We start from the raw sequence: 27,039 nt of genomic DNA on the forward strand, positions 1-27,039 counted from the left end.
CACTCATTGCCTGGGCTTTATAGAACTTCACTGTATACTGCAAACAATCACAGGTTCAAGTCCTCTGGGGACTTAACGAAAAAAGTTAAAAATCATAGAAAAAAAATGGAAAGGATTGGACCACCCCTTTTTTAAATACAAAAATAATAAAAAAAAACCTAGTTCTCGCCATGTTCACCATGTTCATAAAAGTCTGATCCAAAAAACAAAAGCTCAAAAGCATAAATTAGCCCTAACTGAAAAGGGTGAATACTGTTCTCTTTGTTTGTTGCTACCAGGCCACTCTGTATCTTTTCATCCAGCACATGATATGTAAGCACGTGTTTTATTATATAGCTTGTCCCGTACAATACATAGGTGCAAATTAACAAGAGTTGTTCCATTACGACTACCTTGGCCCATATACTTATTTGACACTCCCTCAACAACACTGCGTCTCGCCCCAGAGGACTCTGTGCTAGCCGGTATTACGGTACATCAATTTATTTTACTCTCTTTATATAGCACCATCCTATTCCGCAGCACTTTACAGACAACATCATCACTGTCCCCATTGGGGCTCACAAACTACATTCCCTATCAGTATGTCTCTGGAGTGTGGAGGGAAACTGGAGAACTCCGAGGAAACCCACGCAAACACGGGGAGAACATGCAAACTCCTTGCATTTGTTGACCTTGGTGGAATTAGAACCCAGGACTCCAGCGCTGTAAAGGAATAGTGCTAACCATCATACTCTTTTATGTAGAGTAGCGGTTTATTTGCATTGGGTAGTAATAATAAAAACATTTCCATTCTTAATATGTAGAAAAATATATAACAAAAGAAAAAAATCTTGTCTTGAAATCTTTACTTTCTGCTATCTGTGCCTGTATACATTAAACTGTGCACAGTGATCACTTGAACTTTTCAAAAACTCAAGTGTGGGTAAGAAGAAAGGATTCAACAAGGGATAGTGACTCAGCCGGTATTAAGGAGATTTAGTTGTTTTTTCCCAAAGCAAAGATTACTGTGATTGTTCTCTGATGTGGTGCTCTGCTTTAATTCATGTACTTTTACATTACTGTATACCGTGACGGACTGTGGTGTCTAGGGCCCACCAGTGACATTGGTTCTTAGAGACCACTATTCAGCAAAATGCAAGGTTACCTGACCCTTGGTCACAAATTGACATATGGTTCTATATCATAAACTGGGTAGTTTAATTTAATAATGAGATGCTGCCCTTGTCTGTACGTATTGTATTAAGTGTACTGAGCCAACCACTGCTCATGTAGGGGGCCCACCCGGGGATTCCCCTGCCCTCCTGTGTGCCAGTCCGAGTCTGTGTGCATATAAGTACATATAATGCAGAGATTTTTTTCTTTCCCCATGTGACACTAACATAGATTTGGTACAAATGACTTAAAGCAAGTCAATGTACGTGGAAGTTACGGTATATTACAGTGGGCATGACCTGGTCCAAGCTGTCTTTTGCGTTGTCCTCAATGTTAGCTTAGCAGCCTTCAAAAGCAAGTAATTATGAGTTTGCCTAGTTGTGGCACGCATACCACCGTGCATAGAATGACATCTACATGAGGATGTATTAATATTTATGTGCAGCGTGTTCTGCTAGAAGTAAAGGTGTTAATGAGTATTATAAATCAGTAAGTAGCAGGCAATGTAAGTCGTGACAAGAAGTGTTAAAGAGCCAAGTATTATTGTCTTCTGCTGAGAAATGGCTGAAATGTAATGGGCGTTTTGTCTTATCAGAGCATTATTTATTAAAGGTACTAAGTGGCACTTGTAGGGTAGACTGGATTCACAAGGATGCACCATCCTTTACTGTACAGCTTGTACAAGGCATCTTAGTTGGATTCTCAAGAGACTGATTGGCGTGAACTTGTGTTTTGGTGACCGCCATGTAACATGCTATTTATGATCACTAATCTTCTATTACACCCACCAGGAAAGTTTACCATTAATATACCATTATGAAGTGTAGATTTTTGTTAATAGATTGCAAAATGGGTGCACAGCATGTGTCCAGCCCCCCTGTTGGGGATCTGAAATGTGTTGTTTGGGTCCCTTAGTTCTATCCATAAGTCTCAAATCACCCAATATAGGCCAAAAGAGTGACTTTTTTTTTTGGCCAGCCAATATATCTGGGTTGTCATTTATCTTGACTGTATAATATTAAGTAGTATAGCCTTTCTTAACAAGCGTAACTCATCAGGTTATAATGATAGATTTACTTTTCTAGAACCCGCATAAAGCCAAAGTAAATACAGTATATACCGTGGATTTTACAGCTTTGTCAAATGCACGGCTTCATTTACAATGTAAATGAGGGATGTCATAACTGGACAATTGTGTTATTGTGTTTTTTTTTTTTTTTTTTCTTTTATTAAAATGTTAAAAAAAAAAAAAAAAAAAGTCCTATTTCTTTCTTGTTTCCTGCAGGCTGTAGAAGAACTTCTAGAATCTCTGGATCTGGAGAAGAGCAGTTATCATATGGGTCTGAGCAGGGTATGTACAGATTGCTGAGCTAATGTGTGGATGTTAGTTCTCTTATGTAGAAATACCTTGTGGGCATGAGAAATGTATTCAATGGACATAACAGAGATGTGTTAAAATATGTAACTGCTTTTCAGTTTCAACTTTACACTGTGCAGTTCCATATGTTAAGGCAGGGGTCTCAAACTGTGCTGGGTATATGGCCGCACATAGAAAAAAAAATAGCATTTGGGGGGCTGCATGCTTAGCAGGATAAAGTGATATTTTTAGTGATACTATTTTTATATATATATATATTAGAGATAGATAGATAGAGATATATATATATATATATATATATATATATATATTAGAGATAGATAGATAGAGATATATATATATATATATCTTTTCATCATTTTTTAAACAAATTTGCTATGTTTTATTTTTTTTAAATGGCATTTAGCGTATGGGTCATGGTACAGATTTATAGCTTAGGTCGTTATGACTGTGGAGATAACAAACATGCACTTTTTTTATTTAGTTTATATATAAAACAACATTTTTAGTGGCAAAATATTTTTTGCATGCTTTGGTTTTTTTTTTTTTTTTACAATTTTGTTTCCTCCCAATTGGCTACATACAGTAATATTGTCTTACAGTTAGCACCATTTACTCATTCTGGTAAATATCTTCTAGTAACATTCCCCACCCTAGTCACTATCTTGTATTAACCCCTCATCTTGGTCCCATTCTTGTAGTAGTGCCCCATCCAGGTCCCCATATTGTAGTAATCACCCCAACCAGCTTCTATTCTTGTGGTAATCTCCCCATCCTGGTCCCCTTCTTGTAGTTGTGCCCCATCCTGGTCCCCTTCTTGTAGTAATGCCCCATCCTGGTCCCCTTCTTGTAGTAATGCCCCATCCTGGTCCCCTTCTTGTAGTAATGCCCCATCCTGGTCCCCTTCTTGTAGTAATGCCCTATCCTTTGTCCCCTTCTTGTAGTAATGCCCCATCCTGGTCCCCTTCTTGTAGTATTGCCCCATGCTGGTCCCCTTCTTGTAGTAATGCCCCATCCTAGTCCCCTTCTTGTAGTATTGCCCCATGCTGGTCCCCTTCTTGTAGTAATGCCTTATCCCGGTCCCCTTCTTGTAGTAATGCCCCATCCTGGTCCCCTTTTTTTGTAATTCCCCATCCTAGTCCTCCTCTTGTAGTAATGCACCATTTTGATCCCCATATTGTAGTAAAGTCCCCACCCTGGTTTCCATATTGTAGTAATGTCCCGTATTGTGCCGTTATTCACCTACAGATAAAAGAATATAAAAAAAAAAAAAATACTTCTCACCTGTCCTACATTCCCTCGGCGTCCTGTTTTCTGCACATGTGGCCTGCAGGCACTATAGACCCCTTGACTATTGCGGCCCTGCCCAGGGGTCCACTGACAGCAGTGTTTTTTGTTAAACGTGTGTCCTGGAATGCACATTCAGTTGAAATGTATTGCCGCACAGAGACCAGCTCTCTGCACACCAATGCCAATGCGTCTGGCCATTTGGAAACCAGTAGCGGACATACTGTAGGTGTGCCGGCGCATGGCAGTGACATCATGCACCGATATCAGTTGCTGGCCTCTAATTGGTCGGCAGCTGGTATTGGTATTGCTGTGCAGAGAGCTTGCAATACATTGTACTGGACTATTCAATTGAAATCTGGCTGGATAGAATCCAGTTTATAAACTTAGTCTGGGGACAACTCGCAGGAGGCTTTCTCACCTCCACTCACTGTGCAATAATGATACCGCTGGACTTCCTGATATCCGCCATACTACGCCCCTGGGTAGGGATATGTGAGTAGCCAGTCCCACCCATCTGACTGCTCGTAAACCCGGCCCTTGCCACGCCCTATGAACACTCTCCTCACTATATGTGCTGGCGCTGCTTCTGGGTTAACATCACTGAGGACAACCACCTCCATGATATCTTCTGTCAATAATGTGTCCGGCAGCCATCTTTCATACCCCTTCTCCCTCTGCTGAAAGAAAGAATTAAAATGTTTAACATTTATATATAATATGGAACCCCTCTTATTAAAGTTAATTTTAGCATATTTTGAGTTATGTTAGCCCAAAAAATATAGGCCTGTGATCCAAACATAACTTATGATAGTAAGCGCCTTGTTGTTACTCAAATGTAGTAATTATATAGAGATATACATGTGCAATCTCTATATATAAAAGTGAATGTATGTATGTGTGTGTGTGTGTATCACCAACCAATCACGAAGCATCTTTCATTTCACCAGAGCTGTTCAAAAGAAGCTGAGCTGTGATTGGTTGCTATGAGCAACAGTTTTCCTTGCAACCAATCACTAAGCATCTCTCATTTCACCAGAGATGGTTAAAAGTAGCTGAGCTATGATTGGTTGCTATGAGCAAGTTTTCCCACTTGACAACACCTCAGCAGACACTGACAGGGTGGGAGAAATCTAGCATCCCCGGGAACATAAGCTCCCAGCCATTGTCTGCCCCCCTGAAAGGAGCAGAGAGCACATATTAATAATAATCTTTATTTTTATATAGCGCTAACATATTCCGCAGCTCTTTACAGTTTGCACACATTATCGTCACTGTCCCCAATGGGGCTCACAATCTAAATTTCCTATCAGTATGTCTTTGGAACATGACAGAAATGAATCACCCCCTCCCTGCCCATATCCTCATCACACATCCTCCATCCCTTAGGCACATCTTCCGTCTTAAAGGGATCATTGGTATGGAAGTCAGAGCAAATCCATCCAGGGCTTTGGTTTTGACCCCAGGCCTCTCTTAAAGGGATCCCTGGTATGGAAGTTAGGACCGTTCCACTCAGCTCTGTGGTTCTGACCCCAGGGTCTCTTAAAGGGATCCCCAGTATGGAAGTTAGGGCAAATCCACTCTGCACTTTGGTACTAACCCCAGGCCTTTCTTAAAAGGATCTCCGGTATGGAAGTCGGGGCGAATTCATCCAGCGCTTTGGTTCTGACTCCAGGCTCTCGTAAAGGGGTCTCCTGTATGGAAGTTAAGGCAAATCCCTCAACGCTCTGATTCTGACCCCAGGGTTCTATTAAAGGGATCACTGCTATGCAAGTCACGGCAAATCCACTCAGCGCTCTGGTTGTGATCCCAGTCTCTCTTAAAGGGATCCCCGGTATGGAAGCGAGAGCAAATCCACTCAGCGCGCTGTTTCTGACCCATGGCCCCTCTTAAAGGGATCCACGGTATGGAAGTGAGGGCAAATCCACTCTGCGCTTTGGCACTGACCCCAGGCCTCTCTTAAAGGGATCTCCGGTATGGAAGTTAGGGTAAATCCCTCAGCGCTCTGATTCTCACCCTAGGCTTCTATTAAAGGGATCATTGGTATGGAAGTCAGGACAAATCCACTCAGCGCTCTGGTTCTGACACCAGGCCTCTCTGAAAGGGATCCCCGATATGGAAGTTAGGACCATTCCACTCAGCGCTCCGGTTCTGACCCCAGGCTGATGGGAAGATGTGGGATATTAGGGGTAGTAGTCCGGTGGCTCTGGCTGATGGGATGATGTGGGATATTAGGGGTAGTAGTCCGGTGGCTCTGGCTGATGGGATGATGTGGGATATTAGTGGTAGTAGTCCGGTGGCTCTGGCTGACGGGATGATGTGGGATATTAGTGGGAGTAGTCCGGTGGCGCTGGCTGACGGGATGATGTGGGATATTAGTGGTAGTAGTCCGTTAGCTCTGGCTGACGGGATGATGTGGGATATTAGTGGGAGTAGTCTGGTGGTTCTGGCTGACGGGATGATATGGGATATTAGTGGTAGTAGTCCAGTGGCTCTGGCTGATGGGATGATGTGGGATATTAGGGGTAGTAGTCCGGTGGCTCTGGCTGGCAGGACGATGTGGGATATTAGTGGTAGTAGGCCGGTGGCCCTGGCTGACGGGATGATGTGGGATATTAGGGGTAGTAGTATTCCAGTGGCTCTGGCAGATGGGATGATGTGGGATATTAGGGGTAGTAGTCCGGTGGCTCTGGCTGACGGGATGATGTGGGATATTAGGGGTAGTAGTATTCCAGTGGCTCTGGCTGACGGGATGATGTGGGATATTAGGGGTAGTAGTATTCCAGTGGCTCTGGCTGATGGGATGATGTGGGATATTATAGTGAATGTGGCTATGCGGAGTGGGCGGGGCTCTACACTCTCTCACACACACATATTATATTATATTTTCATCATAATTTGTTATAACTAACCGTAGTTAGTTACTATGCCCGGGCAGCGCCGGGGTCTTCAGCTAGTAGGTATATAAACATTAGATGTGGATATGTGTGTCATAGAAGAAAAAATGGAACAGCACCGTAAAAAGGAAATTTAGGGTGCAGGGCCCTCCAAAAAAGATCCATTTGTAGAAGTAATATAAAAGAAAAAAAGAAGGCAGCACTCCAATAAATAGTGAAAAAAAATGGATATACATATACAGTACAGCCCAAAATTTTGGACACACCTCATTCAAAGAGTTTTTTTTGTTTTTGTTTTCATGACTGAAAATTGTAGATTCACTCTGAAGGCATCAAAACTATTAATTAACACGTGGAATTATATAATTAACAAAAAAGTGTGAAACAACTGAAAATATGTCTTATATTCTAGGTTCTTCAAAGTAGTCACCTTTTGGTTTGATTACTGCTTTGCACACTCTTGGCATTCTCTTGATGAGCTTCAAGAGGTAGTCACCGGAAATGGTTTTCACTTCACCAGTGTGACCTGTCAGGTTTAATAAGTGGGATTTCTTGCCTTATAAAAGGTGTTGGGACCATCAGTTGTGTTGTGCAGAAGTCTGATGGATACACAGCTGATAGTCCTACTGAATAGACTGTTAGAATTTGTATTATGGCAAGAAAAAAGCAGCGAAGTAAAGAAAAACGAGTGGCCATCATTACTTTAAGAAATGAAGGTCAGTCAGTCCGAAAAATTGGGACAACTTTGAAAGTGTCCCCAAGTGCAGTGGCAAAAACCATCAAGCGCTACAAAGAAACTGGCTCACATGAGGACCGCCCCAGGAAAGGAAGACCAAGAGTCACCTCTGCTGTGGAGGATAAGTTCATCCGAGTCACTAGCCTCAGAAATCGCAGGTTAACAGCAGCTCAGATTAGAGTCCAGGTCATTGCCACACAGAGTTCTAGCAGCAGACACATCTCTACAACAACTGTTAAGAGGAGACTTTGTGCAGCAGGCCTTCATGGTAAAATAGCTGCTAGGAAACCACTGCTAAGGAGAGGCAGCAAGCAGAAGAGACTTGTTTTGGCTAAAGAACACAGGGAATGGACATTAGACCAGTGGAAATCTGTGCTTTGGTCTGAGGAGTCCAAATTTGAGATCTTGGGTTCCAACCACCGTGTCTTTGTGCGACGCAGAAAAGGTGAACGGATGGACTCTACATGCCTGGTTCCCACCGTGAAGCATGGAGGAGGAGGTGTGATGGTGTGGGGGTGCTTTGCTGGTGACACTGTTGGGGATTTATTCAAAATTGAAGGCATACTGAACCTGAACCAGCATGGCTACCACAGCATCTTGCAGTGGCATGCTATTCCATCCGGTTTGCGTTTAGTTAGACCGTCATTTATTTTTCAACAGGAGAATGACCCCAAACACACCTCCAGGCTGTGTAAGGGCTATTTGACCAAGAAAGAGAGTGATGGGGTGCTATGCCAGATGACCTGGCCTCCACAGTCACCAGACCTGAACCCAATCGAGATGGTTTGGGGTAAGCTGGACCGCAGAGTGAAGGCAAAAGGGCCAACAAGTGCAAAGCATCTCTGGGAACTCCTTCAAGACTGTTGGAAGACCATTTCCGGTGACTACCTCTTGAAGCTCATCAAGAGAATGCCAAGAGTGTGCAAAGCAGTAATCAAAGAAAAAGGTGGCTACTTTGAAGAACCTAGAATATAAGACATATTTTCAGTTGTTTCACACTTTTTGTTAATTATATAATTCCACATGTGTTAATTCATAGTTTTCATGCCTTCAGACTGAATCTACAATTTTCATAGTCATGAAAATAGAGAAAACTTTTTGAATAAGAAGGTGTGTCCAAACATTTGGTCTGTACTGTGTGTGTGTGTGTGTGTGTGTGTGTATATGTATATGTGTATATATATATATATATATATATATATATATATATATATATATACACACACAATATATATATAATGTGCGTGTGTGTATGTAGATATATATAATATTACACACCCATATATATGTTAATTATGATATTTGTAGAATTCAACTATCTTGTGAGATTTCTCAATATTCCTAAAACTGTCACATTATAAATGTATAATTCGGTTTATCATTGGGTGTTCCTTTTTAAACCATGTGATTTACTTGTAATATCTGTCTGGAAAGCAACACATGATGACTGTTTCCCAGCTCCACCACCCTCATATCACATGGTTTCCTTTTATTTTATATGGTTCTTTTCATTAACCTATTTTTGCATCCATATCTCACTTTGTCAGCAGTATTGTGTCTGTGCTCAGGGTTCATACAACAAGCAGAACCCTCTGAACAGGATTATTTCATCACCGTCTCTTGGCATGCGTTAAAAAGACCATCCTAGGCTTTTTCCTAAATACCAGCGCGATCCTTTCCTACAACGGTGAAGTGTCTTCATCAGCGGCGCTGCAGTCAGCGGCGTCATGTCCAGCGGTAACTGGAGAGGGCTGCAGATTGGGCTGCCATTCACAGCCTCACAATGCACGGCTTGGATTCCGGATAATAAAGAGCTGGGCATACTGTGTCTTGTATTATGTGCAGACCAGGAGTTGCTTCCCACAGGCAGAATTCCTCATGCAAATCATCCTGGGGAATACAGGCAAGGCTTAGAGAGGTCCAGGCCCCGCTGATTTAACACGTTCGTCGTCTGGGGCCCCGGGAGGATTGCTCTCCATAGGGGTCTATATTTGATATGGTGGTGCCAAGCATATTGCCTGGACTTTAAAGGGTAAAGCTCTGGAATCCCAGCGGCTTCTCGCTGATAATACGGAGGTCCTGCTGCTTCTTCTTGTGCAGCCTGGTATAATAAATAAAGTGTGTCTGTTTATTCTTCACCAGTCTCTACCAGCACTTGTTTAGGATGCAGACAATGCGGCATATTCATTAATTTCCTTGAACGTCTTAATCCCATACCCCATAAGGGTGTCCTGTAACATACCCTACTTTTGCAGAATAAATGCCCCGTCGTCTGCCAGCAGGTGAAGGTTTACAGCGTAATATTAACATTTCCATTTGTTTTGTCTTGGCAATGTCTTCTATTACTCAGCACTTATCTTGTAACATGGGTTTGTTTCTCCTTGTGTAGATCTCTTTGGCCATCTGTGACCCTGGGTGCACTGTGCGTAAACTTGCTCCCATGTACACACTACATTTATCAGAACGTATACACATTTCCCTTCCAGTAGTAATGTCTGCAGGCTCTGACACTTTGCAGGCACCTCTGGACTAAATCTACTTTCCCCCCTATCTCTTTTGTCTTCTCAGGTTTTCTTCCGTGCAGGCACATTAACGAAACTTGAAGAGCAGAGGGATGAACAGACCCGTAAGAATCTCATATTATTCCAGGCCGCATGCAGAGGTTACCTGGCTCGTCAGCAGTTCAAGAAGAGAAAGGTAAAAAAAAAAGTTTTGACTCGTAGGCTGGCAACTCCAAGAAGAGTTTGTGATCGCTATTCCAGTAACCTAAAATGGTAAACTGTTCACCCTTTATAAAAGATTACAGCCTGATGTTAGACGGGGGGGTTTCCTTGTAAACGTCTCATGGACTGGGAGGGACAGGCAGGTCTTTTTTGTGTGCCTGTTCTCGGCTCAGCTGTGTTTCTGCAGAGACATTCTCAAGAAGCTGGGATCGAGCACTTTGTGATACGGTAAGGGCGGTGTGCTTCTTATCGCATGTATGGGTTGGCTTTCTAGAGTGATGAAGACTTGGCAGTCTGTATAGATGTTTAGCCTCTTCTGCTCCAGAAGTCGTCTTGTCTCAAACCTAAATCATTAAGGTTTCTTCCTCCTTTTTTTTTTTTTTTTTTTTTTTTTTTATATCTTTGAGCTGTTAAGTTTTCTTCTGTGCTTTGGATGGTGGTCAGAGGGCAAAGCTTTATTAATCTTTGATGTTCATCTAGTGATATGCCAATTAGATGTGACTTACAAGGCAGGACTAAGATGCCGAGGGCCCACCAGTAACATCTCTCACTGTTCAGCTACATGAAATTATTACATTACCCTCATTCACAAATTTACCTTTGCGCCCTTAGAATAATAATAATAATTATAATTATTAACCCTCATCTTCCAGGGAGTTTGCTAAATCAAAGATGAATTGTCTGTAGTGATTCCAGGCTATTACCGTTTGTCAACTAAAGGGGTGACGGCTCCACCTGCATAGGAGTATTCACCTGTTGCCCCTAGGTCAGCTTAATCCCAAAGTAAATTTTATAATGTTGTTGGCCTCAACTAGTTTCTGGTCAGAATGTTTTGAGAAAATGATTATTATGAAGTATTTTTTTTTACATGGTTTTCCTACAGTTTTTCCAGTATCAAGTTCATCCCAATCACATCTCCTTATTTTTGGGTGGTTGAATCTAACAAGGCAAGAAGAACGTGTTCTTTAACTTTATATGCATGTATCTACGGCCCAACTCATCAAGCATTTTTGCACCAACAGTCATACATAAAACTGCTTGATATGACACAGTTCTTGAGCCGTTTTGAAGTTGTGCAAAAGATTTGCAACTTTTTGGCATTTTACGCCAGCTTCGTCAACATTTGGAAAAGTGGGCAGAGCTTGAATGGGATAGGGTGTGGCCAAACATGCCTAACAAATTTGACAAATGCAACATAATTTACACCATAAAAGTTGCATAAATGTATAATTGGTTCTCCAGTCCCTGATTGGAGGGACATTTCTGATGGTTGCACATGGCTATTGAAAGATGCGTCAAATTCATTAAGTAGCATTCAGGTTTTGCATGCTTCTGCTTCCCTAACTGGTGATGAACAGCACTGACTTGCCTCAGCTTTCTCTGTATGCAATGCTCACCAAAGGCAAACCAGTGCGGTCAGTCACCGGTGAGGAAGGCAGGGGCATGCAAAACCAGAGAGTGGAACAGTGCTCTTGAGCCTCTTGGCCACCAAGGGTGCAATGAACTGCTTAATTAGCATGATTGATTAAACTTCAGTTTCTGCAAAATGCAGACCGTTATTATATCACTAAAGTAATGTTTTGTTATTAATTTTTTTTTTAAGTAGCTATATTCCCTACAAGGCTATGTGCTTAGTTATGCTGTCTGGGTCGACAGACTCCCTTTAAAGAGGACCGGTCACCATGCCTGCGATTATTTTTAGCATGTTAAACTGGCCACATCTTGGAACAATGGCTGCATAGATGATTACCATCTATATAGATAATGTTTTTATTTTCTCATCTCCATTGTGGACATATTGGCTTGTAAAGTGTAGAATCTAAATTCACAAGAGATTTTTCTCTGGGGGCGTGTACTTATTCCCCTATATGACATTGCCCAATCATAAGCAGGAGGCATCCTGCAGGTGAAAGAAGAACACGCCCCCCCAGAGAACCTTAGAGCAGGCTTGCTCCTGTTAGACATGTAATAAGGCACAACTCTACTTTTGTACTCTACACAGCAGTTGCAGAGATTATGGAGATCAAATCTGTGTGTAATATCTCAAGTTACTGTTAGCTCTGCTCTATTCCACCTACCTCCCCACACTGACTACTCCTCGATCCTTCTTGTGATTCCAGTAGATGAGGCCAACAAAGTTAAGGTTCTCTTTAATCCTTGCCAAGACTCCTCAATAGATTCAAAGGCTACAAATGTGTTATAGTTTTTGGTTTGACATCTCCAGTGCCACCTATGTGAGATGAGATATGGTGTACAAATGGCTCATGTATACACCCACTGCTAAATAACTGAACAGAAATGGATTTGTCAAGCATCTAAATTCCAGCTGTCATGTGGATAGTACAGATGTGTGTACAGAGGAACCTGCTGTAGAAGATCTCTAGCACACTATTTGCCTTTTACCTATAAACGTAGCCAGAGAAAATGTGCAGGGTCCTCGTGTATTACTGCACATATTAAATACAAAGTAAATAATAGGAGGCATAATTGTAAAGTGTTGCAGGATATGTTGACTCTATATAAATAAAGATTATTCTTACATTCTGGCCAAACACTATCCTTACTTTGCTGTTGTGGTTTGTGCAGTTATTCATTAAATAGGTTTCCCATGCAGTTATAGAAAAGACTACTGTTTGGATGTCGGCATATTTACACAGCTGCACAAATGAGGACAGTCTTATCCTAAATTAATTTTGTGGTGTTTGAGGAGTTTTCTCATATCGGAGAGTACATCTGGCCATCGGAATTTCTATCCCGGAATGTTATGAATTTTGATAGATTTTCATTCCCTTCCCGTCTTACATCAGGTGCTCGATCAGTGCTTCTTTGAGACACCGAGTTTCGTGTGGCAAAGCCGACAAGAATATTTTTGTAGAGAGCAGTTTTAGGAATAGGTGCGGAGGTGAGCGAACAGCTTGAACGTTTAAGTGCTTTAAATCTCCTCCGCATGAGAAGAAGAGGCATCAGTCGAATTTATTGGCTTATGTCTGCAGGAACCAGGTGTGTCGCAATGTACAGGTGTTGGTAGCGTATTTTTTTTTTTTTCATGATGACCTGTGGTTAATACTGCTGCACTGTAGTGTATTTTGTAAGTTTAGAAGTAGGTAATAGCCACTGGTACTAGACTACAGCGCACTATGCTATATGGCGACTTGTTCCTATAGTACTGTGCACTATACTATATTATTATTTATTATTATAGTGCCATTTATTCCATGGCGCTTTACATGTGAGGAGGGGTATACATAATAAATACAAGTCACGACTGGTACAGGAGGAGAGGACCCTGCCCGCGAGGGCTCACAATCTACAAAGGATGGGTGAGGATACAGTAGGTGATTGTAGAGCTGGTCGTGCAGCGGTTTGCTGGATCGGTGGTTACTGCAGGTTGAAGGCTTGTCGGAAGAGGTAGGTCTTCAGGTTCCTTTTGAAGGTTTAGACACTGTATGGCCACTTGTTCCTATAGTACTGTGCACTACTCTATATGGCCGCTTGTTCCTATAGTACTGTGCACTACTCTATATGGCCGCTTGTTCCTATAGTACTGTGCGCTACACTGTATGGCCGCTTGTTCCTATAGTACTGTTCACTACTCTATATGGCCGCTTGTTCCTATAGTACTGTTCACTACTCTATATGGCCGCTTGTTCCTATAGTACTGTTCACTACTCTATATGGCCACTTGTTCCTATAGTACTGTTAACTACTCTATATGGCCGCTTGTTCCTATAGTACTGTGCACTACTCTATATGGCCGCTTGTTCCTATAGTACTGTGCACTACTCTATATGGCCGCTTGTTCCTATAGTACTGTGCACTACTCTATATGGCCGCTTGTTCCTATAGTATTGTGCACTACACTGTGTGGCCGCTTGTTCCTATAGTACTGTTCACTACTCTATATGGCCGCTTGTTCCTATAGTACTGTTCACTACTCTATATGGCCACTTGTTCCTGTAGTACTGTGGACTACACTGTATGGCCGCTTGTTCCTATAGTACTGTTCACTACTCTATATGGCCGCTTGTTCCTATAGTACTGTTCACTACTCTATATGGCCGCTTGTTCCTATAGTATTGTGCACTACACTGTATGGCCGCTTGTTCCTATAGTACTGTGCACTACACTGTATGGCCGCTTGTTCCTATAGTACTGTTCACTACTCTATATGGCCGCTTGTTCCTATAGTACTGTTCACTACTCTATATGGCCGCTTGTTCCTATAGTATTGTGCACTACACTGTATGGCCGCTTGTTCCTATAGTACTGTTCACTACTCTATATGGCCACTTGTTCCTGTAGTACTGTGGACTACACTGTATGGCCGCTTGTTCCTATAGTACTGTGGACTACACTGTATGGCCGCTTGTTCCTATAGTACTGTGCACTACACTGTATGGCCGCTTGTTCCTATAGTACTGTGCACTACACTATGTGGTCTCTTGTTCCTATAGTACTGTGGACTACACTGTATGGCCGTTTGTTCCTATAGTACTGTGCACTACACTGTATGGCCGCTTGTTCCTATAGTACTGTGCACTACACTGTATGGCCGCTTGTTCCTATAGTACTGTTCACTACTCAATATGGCCGCTTGTTCCTATAGTACTGTTCACTACTCTATATGGCCGCTTGTTCCTATAGTACTGTGCACTACTCTATATGGCCGCTTGTTCCTATAGTACTGTGCACTACTCTATATGGCCGCTTGTTCCTATAGTACTGTGCACTACTCTATATGGCCGCTTCTTCCTATAGTATTGTGCACTACACTGTATGGCCGCTTGTTCCTATAGTACTGTTCACTACTCTATATGGCCGCTTGTTCCTATAGTACTGTTCACTACTCTATATGGCCACTTGTTCCTGTAGTACTGTGGACTACACTGTATGGCCGCTTGTTCCTATAGTACTGTTCACTACTCTATATGGCCGCTTGTTCCTATAGTACTGTTCACTACTCTATATGGCCGCTTGTTCCTATAGTATTGTGCACTACACTGTATGGCCGCTTGTTCCTATAGTACTGTGCACTACACTGTATGGCCGCTTGTTCCTATAGTACTGTTCACTACTCTATATGGCCGCTTGTTCCTATAGTACTGTGCACTACTCTATATGGCCGCTTGTTCCTATAGTACTGTGCACTACTCTATATGGCCGCTTGTTCCTACAGTACTGTTCACTACTCTATATGGCCACTTGTTCCTGTAGTACTGTGGACTACACTGTATGGCCGCTTGTTCCTATAGTACTGTTCACTACTCTATATGGCCGCTTGTTCCTATAGTACTGTTCACTACTCTACATGGCCGCTTGTTCCTATAGTATTGTGCACTACACTGTATGGCCGCTTGTTCCTATAGTACTGTGCACTACACTGTATGGCCGCTTGTTCCTATAGTACTGTTCACTACTCAATATGGCCGCTTGTTCCTATAGTACTGTTCACTACTCTATATGGCCGCTTGTTCCTATAGTATTGTGCACTACACTGTATGGCCGCTTGTTCCTATAGTACTGTTCACTACTCTATATGGCCACTTGTTCCTGTAGTACTGTGGACTACACTGTATGGCCGCTTGTTCCTATAGTACTGTGGACTACACTGTATGGCCGCTTGTTCCTATAGTACTGTGCACTACACTGTATGGCCGCTTGTTCCTATAGTACTGTGCACTACACTATGTGGTCTCTTGTTCCTATAGTACTGTGGACTACACTGTATGGCCGTTTGTTCCTATAGTACTGTGCACTACACTGTATGGCCGCTTGTTCCTATAGTACTGTGCACTACACTGTATGGCCGCTTGTTCCTATAGTACTGTTCACTACTCAATATGGCCGTTTGTTCCTATAGTACTGTTCACTACTCTATATGGCCGCTTGTTCCTATAGTACTGTGCACTACACTGTATGGCCGCTTGTTCCTATAGTATTGTGCACTACACTATATGGTCTCTTGTTTCTATAGTACTGTGCACTACACTGTATGGCCGCTTGTTCCTATAGTATTGTGCACTACACTATATGGTCTCTTGTTTCTATAGTACTGTGCACTACACTGTATGGCCGCTTGTTCCTATAGTACTGTGCACTACACTGTATGGCCGCTTGTTCCTATAGTACTGTGCACTACACTATATGGCCACTTGTTCCTATAGTACTGTGCACTACACTGTATGGGCGCTTGTTCCTATAGTACTGTGCACTACACTGTATGGTCGCTTGTTCCTATAGTACTGTGCACTACACTGTATGAACACTTGTTCCTGTAGTACTGTGCACTATACTGTATGGTCACATGTTCCTATAGTTTTGTGCACTACACTATATGGCCGCTTGTTCCTATAGTACTGTGGACTACACTGTATGGCCGCTTGTTCCTATAGTACTGTGCACTACACTGTATGGCCGCTTGTTCCTATAGTACTGTGCACTACACTATGTGGTCTCTTGTTCCTATAGTACTGTGGACTACACTGTATGGCCGTTTGTTCCTATAGTACTGTGCACTACACTGTATGGCCGCTTGTTCCTATAGTACTGTGCACTACACTTTATGGCCGCTTGTTCCTATAGTACTGTTCACTACTCAATATGGCCGCTTGTTCCTATAGTACTGTTCACTACTCTATATGGCCGCTTGTTCCTATAGTACTGTGCACTACACTGTATGGCCGCTTGTTCCTATAGTATTGTGCACTACACTATATGGTCTCTTGTTTCTATAGTACTGTGCACTACACTGTATGGGCGCTTGTTCCTATAGTACTGTGCACTACACTATATGGCCACTTGTTCCTATAGTACTGTGCACTGTACTGTATGACTGCCTGTACCTAAAGTACTGTGCCATGGACTGTAAGACTGCCTATACCAAGGATGTCGAGCACTATACTATTCTTTACTGTTCCAGGAGTACAGTACAGTAAAATGTAGGACCTGTTCATAGAGTACAGTGCAAATAAACTGTCTGCCTGTTCCTGGGGTATGGTGCACTAAATAGCATAACTACCTGTTTATAAGGAACATTGTTAGACTGTGATACTGTTACATTGTTACTGTAGATTACAGTGCACTAAACCGTATGGCCACCTGTTTCTAGAGTACAGTGCACCTTACAGCTGATTCTCGACACTAGTTCTCGACTTCTCTCAGCCTTCTATGGCTTTTGGATCTTCGTGTTGAACATGAGATATGATCATTTTCGTTTCAGCATAAATGTCCTACATGGACTGTCTGTGGCAGGTCCCCAAACCATTGTCTAATGGAGCTTCTTGAGGCCTGAAGTTGAAACAAGAGGCTACGGGTGGGCAATTCATTTTCCAGAGGGGCCACATGAGAAACCGTGACTGTTGTGGAGGCCGAACCAATAAGCTGAAATTGAACTGCTCAGTATTAATATTAACCCCTTTCTGACATTGGGCGTAATAGTACGCCGATTCCGGACTCCCCCTGTTCGATCTGGGCTCTGGCGCTGAGCCTACACCTTTCCAGGCCCATAACAGCTGATCTATGCTCATGACAGCTGAACTATGTAGCTGACATGTGCTCTCGAGAACCGCGGGTGAAATCATAATCCACCCACAGCTGTTAATTAAATGCCACTGTCAAAGTCTGACAGTGGCATTTAACTTGCGCTTACCGGAAGCGCATTGCTAATCCCGCCCATTGGTGACACTGTCACATGATCTGTAGCAGACCTCTATGGTTATCATTGCCAGACTGCGGGGTGGCGCTCATAGCAAGTGAGCGTTTCTGCTACATAAAGGCGGATCTGATCATCACCTGTGTGTAGCACAGGAGATCAGAGTACTGCAGCTTCTAGTCAACCATAAAGGCTGTTGAAGCATGCAAAAATAAAATTAAAAAAATATAAAAGTTCAAATCACCCCCCTTTCACCCCATCAAAAATAAAATATACACATACTTGGTATCGCCGTGTTCAGAATCGTCCGATCTATCAATATAAAATAAGAATTAACCCGATCGCTAAACGGCATAACAAGAAAAAAAAAAATTCAAAACGTCAAAATTTTTTTTGGTGGCCACAAAATTGTAATCAAATGCAATAACGGACGATCAAAAGATCATATCTGCACCAAAATTGTATCAATTAAATCCATCCGCTCAGCACACAAAAAAAAAAGCCCTCACCCAGCCCAAGATCACGAAAAATTGAGACGCTAGGGTGTCTGAAAATGGTGCCTTTTTTTTTTTTAAACAAATTTTGGATTTGTTTTTCACCACTTAAATAAAATAAAAAACCTAGACATGTTTGGTGTCTATGAACTCGTAATGGCCATGGAGAATCACAATGGCTGGTCAGTTTTGGCACTTAGTGAACTTGGTAAAAACAAACAAAAAAAAACAAACTGTGGCATTGCACTTTTTTTGCAACTTCACCACACTTGGAATTTTTTTCATGATATATTAAAAACAATAGTGTCGTTCAAAAGTACAACTTGTCCCGCAAATTACAAGCCATCACACAGCCATTTTGACCCAAAAATATAAAAGTTGTGGCTCTGGGAAGAAGGGGAGCGAAAACCGAAAACGCAAAAACTGAAATACCTCTGGTCGTTAAGTGATTAATTATAATTATTTTATATTAATTGTATTAATATTTAGTGGAATTAAGTATGCCGACATCCCACAAGTACTGATACCTGTATGCATGCTTTTTACAAATAAATACTGTCATAGACATACAAAATGTGCTAGACGCACGCTTACACAGGGAACCATCAGCAAATATTATTAATGGTACTCCAAGCTCTATTACCATACACCCTGGGACATTCAAATTGCTGCAGCCAATATTACCTCACAGCAGATAGAGCATATTACCAGCACAGGAGCCCTGGAGGCATAGCCAAAAATCTCCCCTGCCTCCAGCCATGATACCAGGCGGACCCCAGGTGGAAGCACACAGCTGGGTTTTGTGGAACCTAGGACCACATTTTGTATGTCTGACAGTATTTATTTGTAAGCAGCATGCATACAGGTATCAGTACTTGAAATATTGTAATATAATAATATATATCTCTATGTAGTGGGTCTTCATTAATTAATGAGCATTTGCACTTTTGGATTTTGTCTGGGGTTTTGGAACCTTAAATATTGAATTATATGTGATTATGACCCAATTTTCTTTGTTCACTTTCTAACGTCTGTTTTTGCACAGACTTTTTTTCAATTGTTTTTAACCATGTGTTTGTATGTAGTGGTTGCTGGAATTAAATAAAATATATATTTTTGCATTATAAATATTGGTGGTGATCCCTATAGTTGTTGCATATGCTTTTTCTTGGTGAGCTCATGGAGTATATTGCAGTATAGTTTATGGGCACCTGATTGCGGTAGACATCACAGCCACCTGATTCTACAGTATTTTCAATCCATTTTACGGCCACGTGTTTGTAGAGATCTGTGTTTTCACACTATACACAGAATCACACTGTGTCAAGTCTAAGGAATTAGGTGATGAAGTTTATTGAGTCGAGAAACTATCTGAAGCCACTTTCTTTTGTGTCTTTGAAATAATAATTTCAGTTCTAGTAGTTGTCACTTCTGAGGAACCCAGTGGTTTTTGACTGAGTGCTGCAGGTATATTCAGCTCAGCATGGGAATGACAATAGGATAAAGTGCTAACCGCAAAATAAATCGTCCTCTCAGAGTTAGTTTGTTGTCTTTGCCACTCCTTGTGCTACCAGCGATGTTCCCTTCGTCTTTCTTTGTCTCAATCCTTCTCTATTATCATACATGCCCTGAACAATGGCTTCCGTCTTCTCATTTTCCCCATCTCCTGTTGCTCCTCATTCCTTATAATAATCTTCTGGTCATGGCCCTGCCTCTAACATGTGTATCCATCTTTCTTTTCTTTTTCTCCCGTACAAGGCGCGCTAGTTACAATTTATCTGAGTGATGTCTTTGGCATTGTTCCTGTCTGTTGAAAGCGCCTTGTTTTCCTTATTTCCAGTCGTCATTGCCTGATGTTCACGACTGCAAATTACCTCTTTTTAGTTTTAGAATTTCAGGTCTCAGTGACGTGCTGTCATACCCGCTCATTTATATTCCGTGTTTCTGTAGATCCAAGAGCTTGCGATTCGCTGCATCCAGAAAAACATCAAGAAGAACAAAGGTGTAAAAGACTGGCCTTGGTGGAAGCTCTTCACCACTGTCCGACCCCTGATACAGGTGCAGCTCACAGAAGACCAAATCCGAGGCAAAGACGTAAGTGTAATGGTGGAGGCGGTGTAGTTAGTGTCTTATGCTATGTCTATTGTATGTCAATCACCCCCCCCCCCCCAAAAAAAAAAAGGCTATAGGGTCCATATGTCTGATTTTATAGTGGGTGTTTAGAGTTTGTAGATTACAATTGCTAGATGAAGCTTTCTGTAAAATGTATGTCTGCCGTTCTTTCTCTGCTGATTCCCAGCACTGAGGGAATAGTTAAATTGCATAATAAAGCGTGTTTCCCTGGAGATTGTAGACAGGTGCAGACATTTCTAAAGCTATGGTGCGAATGTGACGGATAGGATTGTGATTATATATGTATAATCTATAGCTGTGTACATGGATGTATAGCAGAACCACATCGTATGATGCGGATTAGTGTAGTAGTGTTTTTATGCAGCCTTAGCTTAATTAGCATATTATCAATTTTTAATTCTATGTATGTTCACTATAGAGGTACAGAATATTGTCGTTAAGTACCAATCCAGTGTTTGTTTTTATATCCTCATCCATCAGTAATATATATTCAGTGTATGTATTCGAATACTTGCCAATCACTGTTTTCTGCCGTTTCCAGCGTTGCTCCGATTCCTCTCCTGCATCATGTGACCGCCATTGAGGTCAGCTGGCTGATGCACTGTCTTCTGTGTGGACCAGAGATCACTTTATCTAAGTAAGGCCATGTTCACACATTCAGTATTTAGTCAGTATTTTACATCCGTATTTAAAAGTCACAATTCGGGATGGAACAATCAGTGGAAATGAAGAAACGCGTCATTTTTCACACTCCTGGTGTTGGCTTACAAATACTGATGTAAAAAAAATTGACCAAATACTGAACGTGACCTAATTCTGAATCTCGGAATGAGGTTCTCAGAGACGTACATGAAGAAACTAACATTCGGCTGTATGAGCCAGAAATGAACGGCTGAGTTCACACAATTCACACAATGCAGGAGAGAAACGGACCAGCACTGGAAACGGCAGAAGACCGCAACCGGTATTTTAATGCCTACACGGAACATTCATTACTGATAGCTAACAAATGAGGAAACCAAAAAAAAAAAAAAAATGCTGGAGGAGTGGTACTTTAAGCCTATAGACATTTGTAGAAGTTGTTTTTACTGTGCACTTTTATCTTAGGCCGGTTTCACACGGTGACAGTTTTCTCACGTATCAGAGACATTGACACATGTAGACTCATTCAAATCATTGGGTCTATGTACATGTCAGCGTGTTTTCATGGACCATGTGTCCGTGTGCAAAACTCGCAGACATGTCCATTCTTGAGCAACAGCACGGATTACACAGACACATACAAGTCAATGGGTCCGTGTAAACATGTACCGTACATGGATGGCGTCTGTGTGCCATCTGTGTGCGTTTTAGAAGTCATAGGGATAACATTGAAACAAATGGTTTCAATACACGAATAGCACACGGATGACACACTGTGACAAATTGACACACGGACATATCCGGTACCATTTTTTCCGGTACTAGAAATATCGGGACATGTGAAACCGGCCTTATGGGAATGGTACCGTAACGTCTGTAACTTAAGGACAGAGATACTGCATTTGCCTAGGCTCAATATATTTTCTAACTTTAATCTCCCTCTTGAAGTTCTTGTGGCTTCTTCTTAGCCAAAATTATTTTCGTGAAGATACAGAAGAAGCTTTGTGTTGAGCACTTAGCATTGTAATGAAATGTTCTTACCACAGTGACTAATATCTGTAAACTTTTTACTTTTTTTTTTATGAAACTCTGACACATACTCCGTTCTGGCTTGAATAAACCTTGCAGATTTTTGGGTTAGACTTCTGATCGGTTGTGGTTGGCATTCTTGATGGTCAGCAGATCTCTTCTTTGGGTGCCATAAATACCATATAAAGCTAGAGTCACCGCTCTCCATCAGGAGGATATTAAATTTGGAGCCCTTGAGTGGAACAATTGAGTACTCCTGTAAAATCTTCAGGCCAAGTTGTGATGTCAGACTTAAGAGGGGATACATTTATAGAGCGTATTGGGCATTATATGAAGAACCTGGAAAGCATCAAACCTTGGATCACTGGATGTGTTCCTCACGTCCTGACAGCTCCGGTTTCATTAGTAAAAGTCACTTTCTTTTGAGCTAAATTGCTGTCCTTGATCCAAGGAACTTTTAGAAGACCTACAAAACTTTTCTTGGTTTCTGTATAGAAATATGTTGTTGAATATTTTGTACCATAGCTATAAATGCGAGTTATTGCTCATAGTTATCAGGAGGATTAAGCTGTAAAAGGTTTCCAGCAGTGTGCTCCTTATTACTAGAGACAATGGAGCATGCTGTGCATATGTAAGGAAATCTTCCTCCACAATCTCAGTCTTATCTGTAATGTTTCCTAATAAGTTATTGCCATTTTGTATCCAGAATACAATATATTTGTGAGTGTGGTTATTTCTTCTACATAAAGCAACTTGCATTTTAGGTTAAGTGGTCCTTTAACTCCCGTAGAGTAAATTATACTTCTTACCAGGCCATTTTGTGCTCCATTACGACATGGTTTTGAAATCTGTTCCTAATGGGGGGAAAGTCTATTCTATTTGCCGGTAAAGCTGATTTCACTGTATATTGTTGGACAGTGAGTCACCACACAGTGACTTGGCTTTATTCACAAGGACTGTTGAAGCTTAAAAAGCATTTTCTGAGAAAATAAAAGAAACTGTTACCAGTGACTATAGATAGATCAGTTCTAGCTTTAAAACCACTGACAGATGAAGTGAAGAACCTTTGATTATCCGACTGCTGTGGCACCTGACGAAATGGGATAAATTGGGTAAGAAATGAACACTCAGTTTCTGAAGAGGAAGCAAAAAAAAAGGCAAGCATTAACACCTGCCACCAAATGTGGTCCAAGGAAGTACAAACTGAGACCTGGACACAGGGACATGAGTTCCGAGAACTCCATAATATGGCTGGAGAACAAAGATTGGCCCATACCCACTAATCTCCCAAAAGAGCCGTTGAAGCACAAGTTTCTAAAAATGGCAACGTTGGCGGTGTTATAAATGTAGCGCTCAATGTATCACAGCTGGCCCCGTATGGGGCTATATTTTGTCCATGTTGACCCATATCAACTGTTAATGGCTCCTCCAATGTACACATTATTATCATCATCAGAACTGTACTATAGAGCAATGGTAGTAGGTAGCCGGGGCTTGATGAATCACATTTAATTTTACATCAAGTAATGTGTCACCTACCTAGCAAAAAGTTGGTTTCAGAATACACTATGGGAAGAAGACAAGATGGCAGAGGCAGTTTGATGTTTTAATCAGTGTTGTTCTGGAAAACCATAGGTCCTGGCAGTCACATGGTTGTTACTTTGGCCCATGTTGCCTATCGAAGTTATGTTACCGGTTGAGCTTCTCAGGGAGTTCTTGGCAGTCTCCCCTCCCAACCTACAGGTCTTAGAGGAACTTCTGCTAAACTCTTGGTGCGCGATACCAAAGGAGACCTTTTCAAAGATGAGTGATCTGATTTCCATGTAAATTCGGGGCAGAAAAGTCCTATACAATATTAGTTGCTTTAAGTTATGGCTGATTGGTGTGAGATGTGTCCTTCCATAGTTAATAGAGATGTGTATACATTAGCAATTAATTTCTCTGGCTTCTCAATCTTTTGATCAGCTTTCATTTTTTCTTCATGTTCTGTAAATATGACATTAAGTGACAGATTTATTTATCCGATGATTCAATATAAATGCAGTTTACTAGAAAAATATAAAAACTGGGTGGCAATAGCCCACAAATCGGACCAAACTCGAGAATGTTTTTGCTTTATTGCAAACCTTTGGGCTTCTAAAAAGGGACTATAGACCATAATGCGTGCGTGTGCCATCTGTGAAAAGACCAGAAAAAATTTTAAAAAGTTCACACGTACATGAAAAATGGAGGTGTAAATGGGAGTTTAAATATATTTATTGTGATATTTGAAAAATTGTAACCGATCTTGCACAGGTTAGTCTGTTTTTGTTCTGCGCCTTTTGGCAAGGGCTACACTGAGGCTTCTTGTATCGCCACCGATTAATTTTACAGCTGAAGTCCAAAAAAATAAATTGCGCTGGATGTAATCTCATGCACTGCAGCTGTCACTAGAAAGCCAAAAACGGTGTTTAGTAGACCCTCAGAATGGCTAATGTGTTTTCCATTGGCATGTACAGTGCCAACAAAATAGGCTGTGCTGCACAGAGACCGTTACTCGCATCAGATACAATATATTTGATTTTCGGCATTTCTAAAATTATTTTCTTTTTAAAACTTTGTTCTATTTGTATTAATTAAATTCAGAATATGCTGGGTCGCACATTTAAGGATTCCCAAAATTTCAGAGACTGGTAATGTTTTTTTTTATTGTCACTGACTGCCAACCATCACATGAAATATAACCTTGCAGACCTAGAGAAGTGTGAATGTTAGAATTAATGTGAGCCGAGAGACCTGCCGTCTCTCCTCCCATCGGATGAGCGCTGCTGCTGGTGGGGATGTTCACATCACATTTATTATACACTGGGGGCTCGTCTGAGTGAGGAGGAGTGGCGGAGAATATGTTTATGATTATCAAAAGCCACACGGGAATTGTTAGTTCTGTTCCTACCTTGTAAAAGGGAAGAGCGGGATGCCATAATAGATAAGCTACGTTTTTGCAGGAATTGGGCACACGATGTACGGACAACAGTTTGACCTCCAAAAGATTTGCGCATCACTAGTCTAAAGTATCTGTTGTCTTTACAAAGATGGATGAATTTTCCAGTCCAGTGCAGATTGGGAAGGACATCTCAATCCATTTAGCAATGATCAGATAAATATCTTTACTATCCATTATTTCTGATGAGATCTCGCCGGCCATTTACACCGCCGAAGGAAATCAATGAAGAGTTGCGACATCTTCATCAGAAATTGATTATTTTTCAGATTTTCTCCAGTAATGTACATAAGTCACAGGGAAGGCGTACCGACTATGACACCATATCCATGTGTCGCAACTGCAAGACTTACCTACATGATTATTTCAGTGCTTTAATTACTTTGAGACGGGTGAGGGCAGAGCTACTCGTCTTTCCATTTAAAATTGAATCCTTGTGTCCGATCCGTGAGTCTCAGAGCACGTCTTACTCTGATCAGTTTTGTGGATCAGGCTCTGCTGTAACCACTGTAAGAAATATTTTGAGCATTTACTTGAGCTATGCATGGCCAGTATATGCTTGGCAAATTCCACACCTAGTAATTAATGCTTTCTGGTATTCACACCACTATGGAGACCAGTGTTGTCTCCTAGTATACCGGTACCAGAACTTCCAGAAGAACTGGTAGTGCGCCGCTGACTCTAGACTTTAAACCAGTGATAAAAAACAAGTATAGGACAGAAGTAACTAGCTAGTTCTTGGGGTTTTGACAACTGTGCCCCCCCCCCCCCCCCCGCGTTGATGTAATCTCATGCTTGACCTCCGCTCCTTTCATTGTCTATGGGAGTTTGGTAAATAGCTCTTCACTCTGCAGTCCAAAAGACCTTGAATGGAACAGAGGCTGAGTATGTACACCTTCGTTCGAGACCTCAGATCCAATTTTTCAGGATTCTAGAGTCTGGTTCGCCAGGTGATCCAGTGGATAGGGAATAACTTTTGGGACAAGTCATTTTGATGAATGTGTTATCATGAATCTATTAGGGTTGGTGCAGACAACCATTTTCTCCACATCCAAGAAATTTGGTCCAATTCTGCTAATCATACGCTAATCAGAGTGGGATCAAATGTTCTTGGATTTGTAGAGAAAAGGGGGGAAAAAGGTTTCTCCACCTTCTCCTATTATGTCCGTCTTTTTTTTTTTTTTTTTTTTTTTTTTTCACGGACCCATAGGCATGAATGGATGAGTGCAATCCGATTCTTGGAGGCAAATAGGCATACTGCAACTTTTTTTTCCTCGGACCACTTGGTTCGAAGAGAAAAATGGGACCGGTGCACAATTCCCATAGAATAACGTACGAGTCAAAACTACGGATAGCGCTTCTACTAATAAAATGGTTGTCTGCACTAGCCTATATAAAGAGTGCATGGGTAATTGATGATAAACAATTGTGTTTTTAGACATATCTAATATCTAAGAGCGATTTCTTTGTGTTTTCTCAGTAAAACACAAGGTCATAGAGCAGAAGCTGATACATCTTTGAGTGTTGTATCTATCACATAAGGAAATTTTCCTTTTTATTGCCTAAACATGTTTTTCTTCTATCAGTTTATGTTGGTGATCATTTACATGCCGCATTTACACTTGCTGTTCTTTTTGCAGGAGGAGATACAGCAGTTGAAGAGCAGAGTGGACAAAGTGGAGAAAGAGCGGAACGAGCTGCGACTGAACAGTGACCGTTTAGAGAGCAGGGTAATGTTAGCTCAGTCCCGATCCCTAAGCTAGGCTTATAATAAGAGATCTGTCGGCAGCACTCTTGTTAGATCGAGAAAGGAAAGTGACTTCACGAATCAGGGCCTTAGGCTATAAATTTATTGCTTTTTGCCTCTATTGTGTTATTTTGGGTTGTGTTTTGAAAACCATATTAAATATTTAAAGAGCTTGTCTACTATATTT

The 27,039-nt window shown here is 41.5% G+C and overlaps 1 protein-coding gene across 4 annotated transcripts in view; it reads left to right on the forward strand.

The window, feature by feature from the left end:
• The window catches only part of MYO18A (myosin XVIIIA), a 410,894-nt gene that overhangs the window by 289,776 nt on the left and 94,079 nt on the right, over window positions 1–27,039 (forward strand). For all 4 annotated transcript variants that reach the window (XM_073565477.1, XM_073565478.1, XM_073565479.1 and 1 more), the window contains 4 exons: window positions 2,441–2,506; window positions 10,022–10,150; window positions 20,272–20,415; window positions 26,746–26,835. In XM_073565477.1, coding sequence (XP_073421578.1) covers window positions 2,441–2,506; window positions 10,022–10,150; window positions 20,272–20,415; window positions 26,746–26,835 — 429 coding nt within the window. The remainder of the gene's footprint in view (window positions 1–2,440; window positions 2,507–10,021; window positions 10,151–20,271; window positions 20,416–26,745; window positions 26,836–27,039) is intronic.

Source organism: Dendrobates tinctorius, unplaced genomic scaffold, assembly GCF_039654945.1.
Source record: "Dendrobates tinctorius isolate UK_male_01 unplaced genomic scaffold, ASM3965494v1 ptg000016l, whole genome shotgun sequence".
In the NCBI taxonomy this organism is placed as follows: Eukaryota; Metazoa; Chordata; class Amphibia; order Anura; family Dendrobatidae; genus Dendrobates; species Dendrobates tinctorius.